General features: G+C 34.3%; 1 protein-coding gene across 1 annotated transcript in view; it reads right to left on the bottom strand.

Moving 5' to 3' along the window:
- Positions 1-802: 802 nt before the first annotated feature.
- Positions 803-19,603, bottom strand: part of LOC106670056 (cytoglobin-2-like) — a gene marked incomplete at its 5' end in the record, with an annotated part of 40,650 nt that continues 21,849 nt past the window's right edge. The window contains 2 exons of the mRNA XM_024230270.1: positions 803-4,159; positions 4,293-4,413. Of these exons, the coding sequence (XP_024086038.1) occupies positions 3,998-4,159; positions 4,293-4,413 (283 nt within the window). The remainder of the gene's footprint in view (positions 4,160-4,292; positions 4,414-19,603) is intronic.

The following is a 19,603-nucleotide window of genomic DNA, read 5'->3' as shown; positions in this document are numbered from 1 at the left end:
TTTGTACGCTTGTGAAACACAGGGTTTTTGATCAACTTGATGGCACTTTGATTATCAACATAAAGATCAACACCATTTGCACACATTTCACTTTCACTAATATTTTGAAGACGTTGGCTTAGCAATAATATTTCCTTAACTGCAGTTTGACAAATATCAAATAAAGATGAAGCGTAAATAAATATATTAATTATAATTATTTGTGGTAGGTACATTTTAAAAAGGTTTTAGAATAAATAAATTATGAATTAAAGGTGAAAACAATAATTATAAATTTATAATTTGATAATAACTTTGTAGATTTGTAGTTTGATGTTGTCTTTTGTAAAGATGAGAGGATTGGAATAAAAAAAAGTTAATTTATTGGATTGAATTTAAACGGTACTGATTGTTGTTTTCATTTAATCTTTTGAGTTAAAAACCCCTCGAGTATTTAACAATATATTCAATTTATTCAACAAACAATAAAATAATGACATGTAGTTCCAAATTAGCATTAGTTCATATAATAAAAATTAGTCCATAATGTGATAATATACAATGATGATTTTTAAAATTAATAAAACCGTAGAAGTGGATGGAAAAAAGAAAAACTAGGAAAAGTTTATATTAGACATGATATATTTCCGAGTTAAAAATCCACAATACATTTTGCATAACATTCAAATTTTACCATTTTTTTGCTTTGTTTTATTTTTTACAATATATATATTTTTTAGTAAAGTATGTTATTAAAAAATATTATGTACACTGTCACAACAATCAACAAAATTAACCTATACAATTAATTAAGGAAGCGTGAATAAGAATTCTTATATAAAGAATACAAAAGATTTTGTATTTATAAGATAAAAGAATGAAAATATGAAGCTGTAACGTTATTACAACTAGTGAATATTTTGTTAATAATGTACAGCTATTATTAAAACCTAGCTGATGGTCGATATTAGGTTTAAAAATATTTGATCTTACTTTCATAACAATTTGCAAGAAAAAGCAACACACCGTTTCTTTACAATTATTTAATTTTATATCACATAGTCTAATTACACATAAGTTAGGCCCAAAACTGACAGTGACATACTCTTTGTATGTTCACAGGGAGAAAGGCCTAACAATTTACAGTCTACATCTAATTTTCTGTTAAAGCATTACCAATAGCCATTTGAGTCAACATCAAATACCTCTGCCGTTTGTAAAACTGGTTAATGATACCGATGGTTCATTGAGTCTTGCGGCATTGGAAAATTTATTTAAAATTTAAACATTTAAAAATAACGATGCTTTTTTTCTGCAAATATTGAGAATGATGAACTTCTAGAACCTGTTTTTATTTTCCTTTATTTTATATAGATTTCTGTTACAGCTATGCATTTCAGGGTCATTTTTCTGGCTCTTCTCTTTATGGCTCTCTTCTCTTTAAATACTATAAACTGCATATACTTCAATGTATAACCTCCAGAGTTGTAGTTTATTTATGACTCCAAAGTATAAACTCCAAATTATTAGTTTATATATGACTCTAAAGTATATATTCCAAAGTAGTAATTTATATAAGTATAAACTCCAGTATAAAGTACTCCAAAGTATAAACTCCAGGTTGTTGTTTATATAGAACTCCAAAGTTGTAGTTTATATAAGACTCCAAAGTATAAACTCCAAAGTCGTAGTTTGTATACTACTCTGAAGTATAAAGTCCAAATTATTTACTCAAAAGTAGTAGTTATATATGACTATAAAGTATACATTCCAACTCCTACCGGTACACTGACATCTCCAAAACCGTCAAGGGCAGGGGATCTGGAGTCTTCGGGATAAATCCACAGACTAAAGTGGCAGTAAACCTAGTTTTAATTTTCCAATCTGAAATCATGATTGAACACTATGGTAGGGAAATAAAAAGGCTAGGAATATATCCTGGAAGATAGCCGTCTTCTCTGTCAGTCAGGCAGCACTAAACGCCCTAGCTTCATGCAAGATGAAGGCAAAAAGTATTTTTGGAACTGCACGGAAGTTAGTGACACTAATGACCTGACCCTGGGGTCCCTGGGCACTTGGGGCATGAAGGCGATGAAAAGGTTGTCATGTTGGCCAAAGAGGGGTCCATCATGGACTCTCTGGGTCCTGAACCTTACTGAGACTTAGCATCTTGCCACAAAAGAGGATACATCTTAAAATGGATCCTTAATAAGTACAAGACCTTGTGGAACAATACCACAGGCACAAGGCATGCGAAGAGATCCATAGAAGGGCCAACTGCAAAACTCACAAAGAAAATACTGGAAGGCAACCGCAACTGAACCAGAATTCTGGTTGGACTCCTGACAGGGAACAGCCAGTTAAGAATGGACATGCACCAGATAGGAGTACAGACAAACGAAACACTGTGCAGATAATGCCAGGAAGGGGAGGAGACGGCAGAACACATTTTATGATTCTGTAAAAGTCTATGAAGGTGCAGGCTCTTGCGACTAGGAACAAACACAAGCAAGGACTTATAGTAAGGAGCCGCTGGCAAGGCTATGAAGGTTAGGATTAACAACCTGAAACTGGTCAGTGAGTTACAAAAAACAGGGGAGCACAATAAATTGACTCAGGTCGAGGTGCAGAAGGCCTTGCATACTCTTTTATCCAAAGTATAAACTCCAAAGTATTAATTTATATATGACTCTGAAGTATACATTCCAAAGTCATAGTCATATATGACTCCAAAGTATAAACTCCAAAGTGTAAATTCCAAAGGCAAAGTTTATGTATGATTCCAAAGTAGAAACTCCAAATTATTTACTCAAAAATTGTAGTTTATATATGGCTCTAAAGAACACATTCCAAAGCAGTAGTTTATATATGACTCTAAAGTAGTAGTTTATATATAACTCCAAAGTATTAACTCCAAAGTATTAATTTATATATGACTCTGAAGTATACATTCCAAATTCATAGTCATATATGACTCCAAAGTATAAACTCCAAAGTCATAGTTTATACCTCAAAACATGAACTTAAAAATCGTAAATAAATTCCTGAATCCATGACGAGGGGAGCTGGAAAAATGGCCCCAGAATGCATTGTTTTAAAAGAAACATACATAAAATAAAGAAAAGGAAAACAAGGTTTCTAGAAGTTCACCATTCTCATCACTTCCAGAAAATAAAATTGATAAGATGACCAAATAAAAAGGAAAGAATAAATGTGATAACCACGCTAATTTTGCTCATACCATTATGAATATACAGTATTGCACGTGTGATAGGCCTTCTACGATACATTTTAAATTTACCCGACCGCATCTCACGATATCTGAATAACTACCGATTAACGGTCACTAATCTCTACACATTTAAATTTATCCTTTAATTTTTACTATAAATTAGACTGAAATGGTTAAAATGTGGATTGTTTGTTTGTCGTTGGATTGATAAGCTAAAATTTCAGTACTTCAATTTAAAAAATGTACAGTATGTAGTGGTATCATTAAGCACTTTTGCAAACTGAAGCATGAGAGTTAAACCTCAAAATAAAAAATTAAACCAAAATTGATAACAACTTAGATACAACTCATCTCTAGAAATTTATTCCACAAACATTTAATTAATTAATTTATACATTTATATCTAACAAACACTCTTACTACACAAACTTATATGTGCCCAATATCTTTGAACACTTAACATTGAATATGTCCATTTTTTCGTTAAAAAAATTTAAACTGTAAAATTGTTTCTTCTTAAGTAGACGTATTATATTTCAAGAGTTAAGAACAAATGTACAAATAAAAAACACTTTTTTTCAGCAAAAAACACAGCCGTCCACTAATAAATTTATTTTAGTTTTCCCCTGATAGTGTGTTAATGTATCGACTGATACTTGTAAAGTAATGAAAATAGAAACAGGCCTATACAGACTTTTCTTTTTGATTTGTATTAAGTTTTATTTATTTCGGTGGCCTGGCGAGGCTCCATCTCCTCTTGGAGGTGGAGGCCCGCCTTTGTGACTGCTATTTGCTCTCTTTGGCTGCTTCCTCTGCAGCTTCGATCATGGCCCCTTTCATAATGTAGCCGACATGAGCAAACAAAAGTTTCCAGGCATCTGCTACCTCCTCAGTCCATTCGGAGTCTAAGGATGGCTGAATCGCCTGAATAAACTGAGGTCCAACAAGCTAAACAAAAACACAAATTAAATTAACATCTGAAAAAAATGATGTCATTGAATTGTTTTTAAAACATTGCTAAAATGTACATGTTTCAAAATAAATTATGAAATGCTTATTTATAATTAAAGATTTTACTCACATCAACATATTGGACCTTAGCTTTGTATCCGTGGTGTTTCTTTCCTAATTCTTTAAGCAGTTGTTCTAATTTTTCTGGTTCATGTAATCTTGCTATTGCTTTTTGTACAAACGCCATTACCCTGAAAAGGATAATAAAACATAAAGGAAATAAATAAAAGTATTATTCGCAATTTATTAGTGAAGAAAATGCAAAAAGTGACTTGTTATGGATCTAAGTAGATCAATGAAATTGTTTATTTCATATTTGTATGATAACCTCATTTTGAGGTTATTTAATTACTTTAATAAAGTCCAAACAGGAACTGAATTTTTCAATTGGTTTTGGTAAATAGAAACAAACAAATTTAAATTAAAAAACTAAGTTTAAAAGTTCATGAAGTTAGCATATGCACTTTCCCCAATACAACAATGGAAATAGTGGTCGCGACCTTCTATCCTTCTCTATTTTTGTACCAAAGTTGGCTTTTAAGAGTGTCAACATACCCGAGATACAAAGACCACAAAATTCTGGAAAGGATTAAAATAAATGAGTTGGTTCTATCGGTACCTGTCAAAATGAAAGAAAAACTCAATTTGCCAGACCCTTCTTAGTGGACATAGATGGTTTCATGAAAAAGCCAAAATATGGTGCAGAGATGAATCCAAAATGTAACAGAGTGTAGGTGTAGGGAAAAAAAGGCTGAACTATACCATAACAAAGCTCCTTGTACTAAACCCAACATTTTTCCAAGCTGAAGTCCATGTGATACAACTCTATTCACAGGAGTTAATAATATACTGACCTATATCTATCTATACTGACCTTTCCAAGGTGTTTGACAAAGTTAATCACCCACATCTTATAGACAAATTAGCAGTTATGGCTTCCAGGCACTATTTTAAGTTGGTTCTTTTCCTACATTACAAATAGAAAACAATATTTTAAATTAAAAACCTAGTATTCTTTTCTCTTTTCTCACATCTTCTAGAGTCCCCCATGGATCACACTTTGGCCCCTTTCTGTTTAACATCTTCATTATCAATATTGCATCTTAATGACAATAACACATATTTGCTCCTATTTGCATACAATCTTAAAATATTCTACAGAATCTGTACAACAAAGTTCATCAGGTGCTTCAACACCTCAAATGCAACAAAAAAATCCATATGAACCTCCGATTCACAGCCCTTTTGTAGATATTAAACATTTTAAGTTTTTTCTTTTTTTTAAATTATATTGAAAAGCCCATTAAATTTCCTTTAAGAAGTCACCCTTATAGAACTTTCAATTTAATTTTTGGTAATAAAAGAAATGCTACATCCTTCAAAAATCGCTAAATTTAAAATTTGTAAAAAAATTATATTTGCAATCTTGTTCAAAAACTTAGATAGTAGATCTTGACAAATTTCATACAACTTAATATGCTTTCTAGTGGTATACCCCATTCTTTAATTACATTGTACCAAAATGCAAAAATTTTATGGTAAATGGAGAAAAAAGTTGTGACGATGTGAAAAAGGGGGAGTGGGGTTAATCTAGTAATTCAACTTTTTGTCCTGGGCAAAATTTATTTACCAACTAACTAAATTGAAAAGCATAAAAAGGAAGAAAAGTTTTTTTTAAACTAAAAAATTAAGTTGAAAGTTCTAAAAGGGTGTCTTCTAAGAGTAATTATAACGGTTTTTTCAAGGGTTGTTTGAATTTCCCCTAAAATTAATAGTTCAAGAATAGATTTATGATGGGAACCATAGATAGTTGAAATAAACGTAAAATGTTCACTATCAGTGAAAGGCTTGACAGAGAATCAGACCATGGTTCATTTGAGCTTTTGGTATTTGAGGTGTAGAAGCACCTGACGAACTTTGTTGTACGAGCAGCGAATCACCCAATACAAGCTCAAATCTGCACATGCATGTACATGTGCACAGTTGAGCCTGTAACTTCTCGCACTCCACCAGCAATTCCAGCTTTTATACTTTACAGTTAATTTCCAGCAGACATTGAGACTCACACTCTCTAGCTGTTGGTCATGTGGGGACAGAACCTCATCCTTATCCATCTCGGTTATCAAGAGATAGGTAATTTCAACTTCCTAAACAGTCAGTTTCTAAATCCATTCACACTCTCATTCATTCAAAATACGTTCTTTCCTATTTACATACCATTCACTCAATTGGAATGGTGAAGTACTTAATATTCCTCCATCACCCTCTACACATATCATATAATTAATCTAATTAAATGGGATATATAATATATTATCGTCTTACATTACACATTCACTCTAATAAATACATTCACTCTCAATATACACAAAGAAACAAAATGGGAGATCTATAAAGTTTATCTAAGTAAAACAGTTCTGTTTCTTCTAAAAATTGTAACAGAGGACCCTGATACTCTCTGCCATTGTCACCCTTTAATTAAGTGGGACCCAACGAACAACTTTTCTCTAAACGCCGGACATATATGTGGGTTTTTGCCCAAAGAATGGTAAAATTAATTAGTTGAAGTAGTTCTGGGCAGTTTATACGATCATCTAATAATTGATGGAGAAATTTATTATAATTGTTTTAGGTCTGGTTTGAAGTGCATGTATATTTATTGTAATTATAATTTTAGAATAATTTATAGCGAAATCGTTGAATGAAACTCAATGTACATATCTAAAAATCCTATGCTGAGCACTTTCAAGAGAATATTAATTAAGGTTTTTAGTTGAGATAAAAATGTCAGTGTCACGAGCGGGATTCAAAACCACGACCTTCGGCTAGATACGCCGCTACCCGACCACTTGAGCTATCGTGACTTCGATCCACTCGGACACTAACTTCCCATTTCAACCTCACCTTTTGAATTTTCCCTCCTTTTGGCCATTTTTCAAATTAATTGGTCAAGCGTACCACGAAAACTAGTGAATTTAATAAGTTAAAATGAAGTATATCTTCATAAAAACTCTCCGTGGCGATTTTATTTGTCGCCGAGAATCAAATAGATTTAATGACATTTGAAAAATGGCAAAAAGGAGGAAAAATTAAAAAAAAAATGGTGGGGTTGAGATGGGAAGTTAGTGTCCGAGTGGATCGAAGTCACGATAGCTCAAGTGGTAGAGCAGCGACGTATTGAGCCGAGGGTCGTGGGTTCGAATCCCGCCCGTGACACTGACATTTTTATCTCAACTAAAAACCCTAATTAATTGAAAGACATTAATTGGTCAAGCGAACCTCGAAAACTAATGAATTTCAAGAGAATGTTGAAAAAATGATAATGTGGAGATTAAACTTCAGTTTATTTTTACGCAAGATAAGAAAATAATGTGTAGGATTGTATTAATGAGATTAGATATACACACATACTTTCACAAAACTAAACGATGCTTCAAGTAAAGTAGGCCAATTTTTTTAAGAAAAACAATTCAGTTAAGCTTCATTTTAAGCACCCTTTAAAGCGCTATAATACAAATTTTCACACTAAAGAAAAAAACAAACAATTTTTTGGCTGAATTAGCCGGAGGCACTTTTTTCTCTCCAATGTCTGGTGTTCCATTCCCTCATAAAAATTCATAACTCCTCCGGATTTTATCTAAATTCAGCGTTATAACAAGAGTTGGAAATCTGAATCTCTCTTCTTTTAACCTGGGTTAACAGAGTTCAGCTTTTATGTCATTATAAGTGAGATAAATAAAATAAAGGATGAAATCAACAAAATCTCTACAAACATTTTATTTTATATTTCACGTTTTAATTTATTTACAGAGATCAAGATTTCTGTGTCAAAGAGCAGTTTATAGAGATCTAAACTTCAATTAAGTTTTCTGTACATCAGTGGAGTCGTATTTGCGATTTTCATTAAAAAAAAAAAAATTTGGAAAGCGAAAAATGATTTCTTTGTTTTTTCACCAAAATAGTACTCTTCGGTTTTTGAATGTGCAAAAAATCAATGTATACTATTTTTCTTGCTAAAAAATATTTCAACCTACTTCGCTAAGTCGCTCGGTCATAAATTATGAATTTTAATTTTTTTATGGTAAATTCCAAATCTATCTTTGATGAATCCGTAGCCCTCTCCTTGTTAGTGCAACAGACATTGATATGAATCATTTCAAAGAAAATTTTGACAGATCGTTAATTTTCAAATCAATCTTTACGCAGTTTCAGTTCAATTTTCAAAAAGTCAATTGATGTCAAAAGGGAAACTGATCGAATTAGGCGAACTTTCAGTGAGGCAAAGCGCCCTTTCCTTTTCGCCTCTTCTTCGGATGATCCTCTTTCAAACTCCGCACACTTAGTTAATTGGAGCAATTAAGCACAAGGTGGGCTCTTTACGACGGGTCAAACTTATTTAAATATATCCGATAGATAATGGCTGCGTCAATCTCAGTTAAGGGCATTTTGATTATAAGGAACTTCTTTTAAAGAAATTTTCTTAATTTTTGATGTTTAATGGTGAAGTTGTCGTCACGAGTTCCACGTACGTTCGTGAATGCCCTTTCGTCTACATCTACAGTAATATATAAAGAGATAAGTTTGTTTGTATGTAAGAGGTAATCACGAAATCTATTGGTCCGATTTTGATCAAATTTATTTAGACGCGTTCCTTATGACCATAGGAATGGCATAGTTTTGTCATGTTATTAGTGCAGTATCAAGTAAAGGTATGAAAATTTGTATGTTATTGTACATACTGCAAAGCAGATCAACGTAATCTGTTAATCCTAACCTCGTCGATGCTCGATGAGAAAGACGGAGATGTAGGGGGAAGAGAAGTAAGCAGATGAAAGAAAAACAACGCCGTTTACCGTTTTAAGCAACACACTGCTTACAGTAGATGATGGGGTTTGGTCTGCGAGTTGGCGAACTCATGTTGAACCGGCACACGGGCACTACTGGGTCTGACTTCACTCGCGGTAGTTTTTGTTTGAGTTGAATAACTCAAACAAAAATCCCGCGAGTGAAGACAGACCCAGTAGTGCCCGTGTGCCGGTTCAACATGAACACACTGCTCATTTGTACTTAGGCATAAAAATGAAAAGACTATATACCGTACTGAGGCCAGCAGGAGCACAAATCATGCTCGCAGTACCCCACTGGGACAGGCAAGAGCGCATACTATGCTCATAGTACCTCACTGAGGAATCAAGAGCGTATATTATGCTCGCAGTACCTCACTGAGGAAGCAAGAGCGCATACTATGCTCACAGTACCTCACTGGGAGAAGCAAGAGCGCATATTATGCTCGCAGTACCTCTCTGGGTGAAAGAAGTGCGCATATCATGCGCACAGTACTTCACTGGGAGAAGCAAGAGTGCATATTATGCTCGCAGTACCTCACTGAGAAATCAAAAGCGTATATTATGCTCGCAGTACCTCACTGGGGAAGCAAGAGCGCATATCATGCTCACAGTACCTCACTGGGAGAAGCAGGAGCACAAATCATGCTCACAGCACCTTACTGGGAGAAGGAAGAGCGCATACTATGCTCGCAGTATCTCACTGAGGAATCAAGAGCATATATCATGCTCACAGTACCTCACTGGGAGAAGCAGGAGCACAAATCATGCTCACAGCACCTTACTGGGAGAAGGAAGAGCGCATATAATGCTCGCAGTATCTCACTGAGGAATCAAGAGCATATATCATGCTCTCAGTACCTCACTGGGAGAAGGAAGAGCGCATACTATTCTCGCAGTACCTCACTGGGGAAGTAAGAGCGCATATTATGTTCACAGCACCTCACTGGGGGAAGAAGAGCGCATTTTATGATCGCAGTACCTCTCTGGGGAAGCAAGGGTGCATATTACGCTCGAAGTACCTCACTGAGAGTAGCAAGAGCGCATATTATGTTCATAGTGCATCACTGGGTGAAGCAACAGCGCATATAGTGCTCGCAATACCTCGCTGGGAGAAGCAAGAGCCCGATTCACGCTCACCGTTCCGAAAGGTTTAAAGCCTGCTTAAATAAACCGTAAATCGTTCAGTTATTTAGTTCACAATATTTCTTTAAGGTATTTCATAAATTTATGCCCGTTAAGTTGAAATTAGGCGCTTGTTCAACCTAAGAGGATAAACAAACAAGAAGTCTGTACTTTCTCAATTTTTTTTTCTATTAAAGTCTTTACGTGTACTTTTCCAGGCGACTGGGATTTTCAAGTCTGGGAAATGTGTTCTCAAACGGATTCCGAACCGGTCTTAAAAGGAACGCCATTGAGAAAAATCCTGTACTAAGTCTTTCAGGCACGTATGATGTGTTCCTTTTCTTTATAATCACGCTTAATCATCATTATCAACGTTATTTAGTTTAATTGATTATAGTTAATTATTCTTTCAATATTCCATGTGTCTTAACATTTGATTTTATTGATTTGACATTATGGTAATTTCTGGCCAAATCTTGTCACATTTCTTGAGGCTGTTATTTTTTTAAATCTTGTTTGCTCTACCTCGTTATATTATTCTGCCGAGTCTCTTTTTCGTTTTTCTAAGAGACGAGTATTGTTTAGGACTTCAGCGTGTCATTATGGCATATTACTCTTTACCCTTCTTTCCATTAGCACAATATTGACTGGAGAAACATATTTCTCTTTGCCAGTTTTATATGTCCAAAACAGTTTATATGTCCACCGTTGGTTTTTCTTTTACTAATTGACTTACTTCTTGTTGTAAAGAAGAAAAATTAATTTTCACGTCTGGAATTGAAATAAATCAAAAACTGGTACATCTTGTTACACTACTTCAGCCTTCTTCATTTGTTCTGTCTTTGAATGTAATTGCATTACGTCCATAGTTCATTAATTTACTCTAATCAGGAAGCAATTAAATGTCTGATTGTAATTATCCTCGGCACAGATAAATTCTGTATGATTTGAAAAAATATCTTTTATTGTTACGAAATGTTAAAATTGTTTTAACCTACACTGACAGGCAAAACATTCTTCCCGTTTGATTTTTGTTCATTTTCTCAATAAAAGAAAATTCTGCCCTTAATTTGAATAATTTTTTATCAATAAATAATTGTTTATGCTATATTTTAAATTGGGAATGTCAGTTAGAGGTAAACACACTTAATCCTTGATCCAAAACAAGGATAAAGAATTTTTCAATATTTACTTTTTACGGAATTTAAAATGTTTATTCAGTCTCATTTGAATTCTGAAACAATAAACTGTTTTTAGTTTTCATCTTTGTTTTCTTAATTTCAATTTTTAAACTTAAAAATGCCACTTGGTGCTGAGGATATTGCGCGTGGTATGGAACTTATTGATGATGGACGTTCCATCAGGTATGGAAGGCTATTCCTACCATAGAAGGTCCGGCTCCGGATGCCCTAGGGTAACAGAACCAGAGGAAGATCATTTTTTTGACTTTGAGATTTTGCGAAACCGGCACCTTACGGTTGTTCGAGCGATTCATCAGCTCCGGCAAGGTCGAATTTTTGAACGCACTGCTCGAAGAAGATTAAATTAGTATGGCCTGATGACTTTTCGCCCCGTAAGAGGACCAGGATTGACCAGAACACACAGACTTTCACGGCTTGCTCAAGAACACAGCCATTGGTTTTGGATGATTGGTCTGCTGTACTTTTTTACAGATGAGTGTAGATTTGCTCTACAATCTCCAGATTGGCGTGAAAGATTGTGGAGAAGGCGAAATGAAAGGTACGAAGCCCGTAATTTTTCCCAGAGCCAATCTTTTCGTCGTAGCTCACTGATGGTGTGGGCGGGAATTTGAATAGAGGGTCGCACAAAGTGAACTCGCTATGTGGATGAAATTGTGGAATATCATGCGTTCCCTATCCTCGATGGTACCAGCGATCCTATTCTAATGCACGATGCACATGTCGCTCGCATAGCACAAACGTACCTTCAACATCGTAACATCACGGTCTCTGCCTGGCCAGCCCGTTCTCCAGACTTGAATCACCATCTAACATTTATGGGATAACCTCAAAGACGAATAAGCGCACGTCCATCAATTCCTAACACACTCCACAATGTTGAAAGGAGAGGCAAAGAGGCATTTCCAGACTGGTAAAAAGAATACAGAGGTGTCTTCCAGATGTAATTATGGCAAGAGGAGGAAATACACGATTTTCAAATTTTAATTACAAATCTAATAAACGAATTTTATCAATCCGTCTTTGTTTTAATTTTCCTAAGCAATTTACATTTTTTTAAAACTTTTTTTGACAAAGACTAGTATTACTGATTACACGCCGAGCACTCTTCACAAATCTTATCTTTAGAATTAGACTTACGTGGGACGGACAAGACACAGGTAAGCTATTGTTTCACCAGTTTGCCACTACTAAAGGCACTGACAGCAGTGAAGTATCTTTACATATATTATATTCTTTTTTTAGAGAAGAAAGAAGAATCTTTGCTAAATTAAATTTTGACCTTTGTAGAATAGAGTCACGACCCGTGAATGTAGATAAGAAAAGCATTACGCCGTTATGAACGGATTCATAAATTACTAAGAAATACAAATATTGGGTTGTCTGGAAAATAATGCAGGATTTTGGTATTAAACAAAAAAAAAGAAACTAGTTACTTTAAAGCAATGTTCTTTAATCAAAATAATTTCCCATACTCTCAATANTGACATTCATACAAATGAGTAATCCTGTAAACGTAAACAGAATATTTTATATAGATTTTTTTTAATGAAAACTTAAAATCCTGCATTATTTTCCGGACAACCCAATACATAGGTCATACAAGGATTACACACGGGCACCTTCTAGCAGGAAAGCGACCACAAAGGTGCCCATTATGCAAAGATAGAATAACAGTCGAGCACCTTTTCAATTGTAGAAGGCTCGACGTTTATAGGCAATATTTTGGAATATCATCGGACCTGTGCGTAGTCTTGGGGCACGGCAGCGGGCACAAATCGCTACACCGGTACCTCAGGGCTATAGGGATCTTCAAATGTATACAGTTTATGTGTGTTTGTGCTGTGCTTGTGTTGTGTCTGAAGTTTTTGTGTCGTGTTTATGTTAATACATTAGGATGAATGTAATTTATTTGCGTGAAAGGAAGGGATTATTTACCCCGCCCCGAGGAATATCGAGACTCTGGGGGAGTGAATGTGACCAGATTTTTATGTTAGTATTGTATGTTGTTTATATTTTACTCTGTTGGAATGAATGAAATTTAAGCATGAAAGGAAGGGGTTATTTACCCCGTCCGAGGAATATCGAGTACTCTGGGGGAGTGAATGTGACTAGACTCCTATGTTTGTGGCGATATATATGTTATGTATTGTATGTTGTGTATATATTCTTAAATTGACAACCGTAGGTACTAAGAAGAGGCTAGCATTTTAAAATAACGACGTAATATACAAATAAAAGCAGAGAGTCAGTAACCAGATTGAGATGCTCAAATGGCTGCAGTTCAATATAAAATACGCGAGAAAGACAGGAAATACAAGGAATACACGCGTAGGGCCGGCGATGACCTCAGCTGTTTGTCGGCCCATAAACCTTCCACTTTATATATACTAAAAATACTAAGAAAATTAACAAAATCTCAATAAAAAATATTTACAAATCTAATTATTCAAAATAAGTTTAATTTTATTTTTTGGGTGGAACATCCATGCTTGATTAGACTTTTAAACTCTGCAGGATAGACTAAACCTGCACGACCTATGAGCGTTGCAGAACTGTTGGTTTATGTCAAATTTACTTATAACCAAAGCTATAATTACTAAACAAATTATAAAAATTCCTAAAGGTTCGTCAACTTTAAGTATATTATTCGGTGTATACCATTTGACACTATAAAAAAAAAACAAAAAAAAACTACTACTAAACTTATAGCGATCAGAGAGGATTAATTAGTTAATCATACAAATGTACATGTACAAATCACAAAAGAGAATAACTTTAAAGCAAAGAAAATAATTTATTTAAATAGAAAATACATTTTCTTTTTTAAGTAGTAAGCGGATGAAAGTTTTTTCCTGTCTGTGTTGTAGGTCTCCTTGTAAAGAATTATAAATTTTTTATATTGTTTTTGAAAAATTGAAGATTGTTACTTTGTCCAATTTATTGTCAAATCTATTTTGTACTATGTTTAATGTCGTTATGATGGCCACGCTTCTTTTATAAATACATAACTTATCTGACGATAATCAAGATCAATAACAATTTTATCATGTCATCTTTCAGCTCTGTATAAAGCGTTTTGTCTTTGATTTGTCAGAATGTCATCGAAAAACCTTTATGACTGTTACCAAGTCGTAGGCGTAGGTATCCTAAGTTGTTAAGGGATTGGTTTATGTACTACTAGCAATAAAAGAAATGGCCTTAGTACTCTTCCTTGAAGGAGTAACGGATAAAATCTGGTTTCTTTTATTGTTCAGGTTCTTTTCTTTTTTAATTTGTATGGATTTTTACTATTGATTTGCATATGAGCTTTTTTATATTGAATATGTTGTGTTTGGAAACAAATACAAAAAGGGCTCGGCTAATCAGGAAGCTCAGATTTTGATGGAAACACAGTGAATATGGCGAATTCGGCCACAGTGATGATAGGCAGGCCAAAACGATCGAATAGGCCAAAATCACAAAAGCGATAAATTATATTCCATAACTCTAGTATCATTGGGAAATGAACCGAGTAAAATATATTAAAGAAAAGTGAAAATTTCTTTTCATTTATATTTATATCAGCCTCATGGCTCATATTCCAACTTTACTCGGAGATTTATAATTTATTAAAATTATTTACATAAATTAAAATTCGATCGCGTGAATCCAACTTACATATTTAATTTTTGCGGTCATTTCTCGAGGTTTATGAACTCGGTGTAAGTCTAAATTAGTTTCGAGAGGGGAGAAGTTAAAGGATGGCCTTTTGGAATAGGCAAGTGGGCACAAAAAGTTGTTTAAGTCATTTAAGCACAGTCATTCTCTGCCATGCCCGGAAATATGTCCGGAAGACGTTTTTTTTCAGGTCTTACATTACCTATTGGACGTGAAAATTTATTAAAAAGCAAAAATAACGTTATCGACCCGACATCAAAATAGTCAGCAATCCAGACCATCCAGCCTGCGAGGCCATTTAACCATAACTCTTACATCTCAAATATATTTTAAGGACGGTCTTCCCGGACTTATGGATAAAATATCTGGTACATTGAAATGTGGAAAAGTCCACATCTTCGAAACCCCTGGAGTGAAACTTGCTCTGGAGGCTCACCACTCTACTACCCAGAAGGTACCACTCAAGCTGACCAAAACCATCCTCTCTAAAGCACAAAAACGCGACAGCTACGTCGTCAAAAGAATTAACCTCATCGGTAATAAAGTCCAAGAATATTTTACTATATTTTGTTTAGTAAATTTTTCTAACCACTGGATTTTGAACTTCTCCCATCGAATGTATGAACAATTAATTAAGGTTTTTAGTTGAGATAAAAAAGTCAATGGCACGAGCGAGATTCGAACCCACGATCTTCGGCTTGATACGCCGCTGCTCTACACCTGAGCAATCGTGACCTCGATCCCCTCGGACACCAACTTCCCATCTCAACCCCACCGTTTTGAATTTTTCCCTCCTTTTTGCCATTTTTCAATTGTAGTATATTAATTGGTCAAGCGGACCACGAAATTAGTAAATTGAATGTATAAAGTTGAACCAATATTCACTCTTAGTCAAATACTTCTTGCTATTTACCCATATCACATGTTTTCTTCATGCTACTGAATTTTATGAAGGTACAAAACAACAAAATATAACTTTCAGACTTGTTATAATAGAATAGTCTTTATTTCTTTAATCATAATCAAGGATTTCGATTAAGGTTTCGGTTAACGTAGGTAAAAGTTTTGTTGATAGAAGTTCCTTACTTTTAGATGTCTTTTATCAAACTACAATTAATTTTTTATGGGCAAATTCTGCACGGCTGGCAAGTATATAGCTACTAATTTAAAATCAAATTTATCTGTGTACCATCTTGGAAATATGTAAATATTTTTCTTTGCTTAGAAAAAAATTGATTATACAGCCCAAATCTGCTTTAATTTTTCTTCTTTTAGCCCATTCAGTTCAAATGGAAGGCTGGAAATGTTCAAAATGGTGATCTATGCTTTAGGGAGAATTTAATCTTTTATTTAAATAAAAAATATTAAATCCACACGAGAAACAAGCTCAATAGAGGAACACGTCTTCCTCAGAGCTGCCCTGTTGTGCTCCGGTACAATTCCGCTAGGAGAAATGAACCTTGAAAGTAAAGTTAGACCATGTCAACCAGGATCTCTTGTCAGCAATGTTTTTAGAGTAGTCTGCCTGCTAATCCTCGAATAAGCACCAGGGAAACTTTCAAGCGAATTAGAAGTTTCCCACCTCGGTGTTAACCTGCACTTACGCCCCTTTTTGAATTGTTCTCGAATGCTGCGAAAGCATCCTTCACGGGTAATTGTCCAAGCACGTCACGCATTGTGCAGAACTTCTGTAAAAACCCGTCTGATGATTTTTTCGTCAAATTCATTAAGGAAAGGATCTATTTTTAACAAGTTCAATAAATTCAATAAATTTCAATTCAATTCAATAAATCGACGGGGGCCAAATTTTCTCCACGTACACGCTGTCATTTGGTTAGTTTCTATTAATATGATCCACTTATTGTACTGAACTAAGATACATGGTAAAGTATAAATAAGTCAGAAGGCTGCTGTGCTTTGGAACATAAAACCTCCATTCTTAGCTTCTATACACCATCATCAAATATATAAAAACTGCTTAAATTTTCTAGCTTTAAATAATTATCGTGTTACAAGAAAAGGATGCAAATGAAGAAAGGTTGATCCAGGTGGGTGAAAGCGGTATTTTGTGTCAAAGCTTCTGGTTTGTTTTAATTTAATCAAGCATGAATGTATAACATTTTATTTAACAAATATCGCAAATCTAGGTCGCGAACCAACTTATTTAGAGAGTTAGAGAGAGAGAGAGAGAGAGAGAGAGAGAGAGAGAGAGAGAGAGAGTGAGAGAGAGATAGAGAGAGATAGAGAGATTTCCATTTTATTTATACAAACATCACTCAAGATTATGTCTCCAAGACCACTTTTACATGTAAAATACAGTGGTAAATTTCAATGACTACTCCACTTAATCCTATTAAAACAATTTCTTTTTCGAAATCATGAAGAAATAAAAACCATGTAATAAGATTAACTTGACAAAAATAAAAAAGTTAATTTCTCCCACTTAGAGAATTATTTACAAAAAAAAAAAAAAAAATACAAGTAGAGTTGAGCAAAAGCAGACAACACTTCTAACAAAGAAAAAAAATGTTATACGTGGTATCGTTTTACAAGTAAAGAATTATTTTGATTTACATACAACAACAAATTTTTTAGATCATTAAATTGAGAAATTTTTATACTTAAATTATATATATTTACATTCATATCAAAAAACATTTTTGCACTTTTAATTTTTTATTTACTAAATTTAATTACCTATTTTCGTGGTCCGCTTGACCAATTAATACTTTACAATTAATTAAGGTTTTTAGTTGAGATGAAAAAAAGTTAATGGCACGAGCGGGATTCGAACCCANCGGTGTATCTAGCCGAAGGTCGTGGGTTCGAATCCCTCTCGTGCCATTAACTTTTTTTCATCTCAACTAAAAACCTTAATTAATTGTAAACTAAATTTAATTTACAACTTTTAAACTTTTTAATCTGTCTTTTTTATACAAATCTAAAAAGTCAATTGATTTTGTAGATTTTTAAGATGACTATATTTTTGCATTTTTGAATATCAGTCGGTAAGTTGAGAACACTTTTGCCCCTTTAACTAAAAAATAATTAGTAAGCGTTTTAGTCTTATGATTTATAATCAGGATATGCCTTTTTTTTATTCTTAGTGTTCAGATTAAATTTGATCTTATGATATATACACTGAGGAGAGAGAGAGAGAGAGAGAGAGAGAGAGAGAGAGAGAGAGAGAGAGAGAGAGTGAGAGAGAGAGAGGGACATAGGTTGCAGACTAATAAGCCTCAACAGCATTTCTATTTTAGATTCGTTTTCTCTGGTTTAAAAATAACGATAATTAATACCAACTAGAATCTTAAAATCTGTATAAAATATAATACAGAACTAACATGCTGGAAAGCTTTCAGGCTGTTTTGCAATACTTTCTCGGTCCACACAATCAAAGAAAAGTCCAAGGGTTGAATCAGCACGTCGTATACCACAAGAGAATTAAACCCCATGATCTCCTTCTTGTCCAATTTTTTCAACATTTGACATTTTTATGTTTACTTCTGTTTTTTTGTTACGGCATAGTAAATTTTAGTTTTATAAATAGTTTGTATATCTAATCCGCTAGAATGTACAATCCTTTTTTTTTTGGAAATTTTTTTTCTTACTCTCTTATCTTTTTACGGTCCCACGACCAACCAACATCTCGCTATTTCTTCTCTTTACATTCTTAAATTTTCATTTTCTTTCTTAAATGGTGTAAGTGCTTTCCCTTGTTTTTGTTTGAACCCGAGAATTATTAACTCCAAGAAACTTAGCCAAAGCCAAAGTCTGGAGACTCTGACGAACTCTTGGCCGAAGTTGTCTCGAAGTCGTGATTCAGCTGCAGAAAAGGTGAGTCCTTCTTTGATTATTCTAGTCCTAGAATTTAATTATTTTACCTATTTTTCCTTAAAACCTCGCCACTTTGATTTTTTCTCTTTTTTTAAATAATAATATTTATTTGTATCGAGTACATATTACAATACGGCCAGTGTTGCATCCGTAGGACACGGTTATCGAGTTAAGCCTTGGTCTCGGGGTTCTCGTCGTTTGAGTCGACATGGAGGGCTCTTGGGATGGAAAGGGCTGAGCAGTAGATGGTTTGAAAGATTGTAATGAAACTTGAGAAGGCTAGAACGGATCAATTTTTTGAAGAATAGAATGTTAAGGACATTGAGGATAGAGAGGTAGGAGAACTCTTATGTGGAATTTTCATTGGAATGCTTGGATTCGTTGGATGTTAGATGGTTTGGTTGTACCCCACAGATCTGCTCTTTATGTTCAAATAGGTCGAAGGTTTTTCACTGAGTTAGTTTGTTCTTTACCAAGTTTGATTACGGGTCTAGTCTTCGTAGGTGTTTAAATAATCTATTTATTTCTTGTCGCGTGAGTCTTGTGTGAGGATTCACGTCAGTCTACTGTCTAAATGTAGCCCTAAGTATTTTATTTATGTATATTATCGGTTGTTCTTTACTGTTAACATGTAGATGTGCGCAAGACTGTTCAGTAATTTGGAAGCAGTTGTCCTCGTTCAATTTTATCTTCCGCGTTTTACACGTTCTTCAATG

Source organism: Cimex lectularius, unplaced genomic scaffold (genome assembly GCF_000648675.2).
Source record: "Cimex lectularius strain Harlan isolate CLEC.00 unplaced genomic scaffold, Clec_2.1 scaffold49, whole genome shotgun sequence".
NCBI classification, from domain to species: domain Eukaryota; kingdom Metazoa; phylum Arthropoda; class Insecta; order Hemiptera; family Cimicidae; genus Cimex; species Cimex lectularius.
The sequence above is the reverse complement of the archived record's forward strand: the minus strand, read 5'-3'. Positions and strand labels throughout refer to the sequence as shown.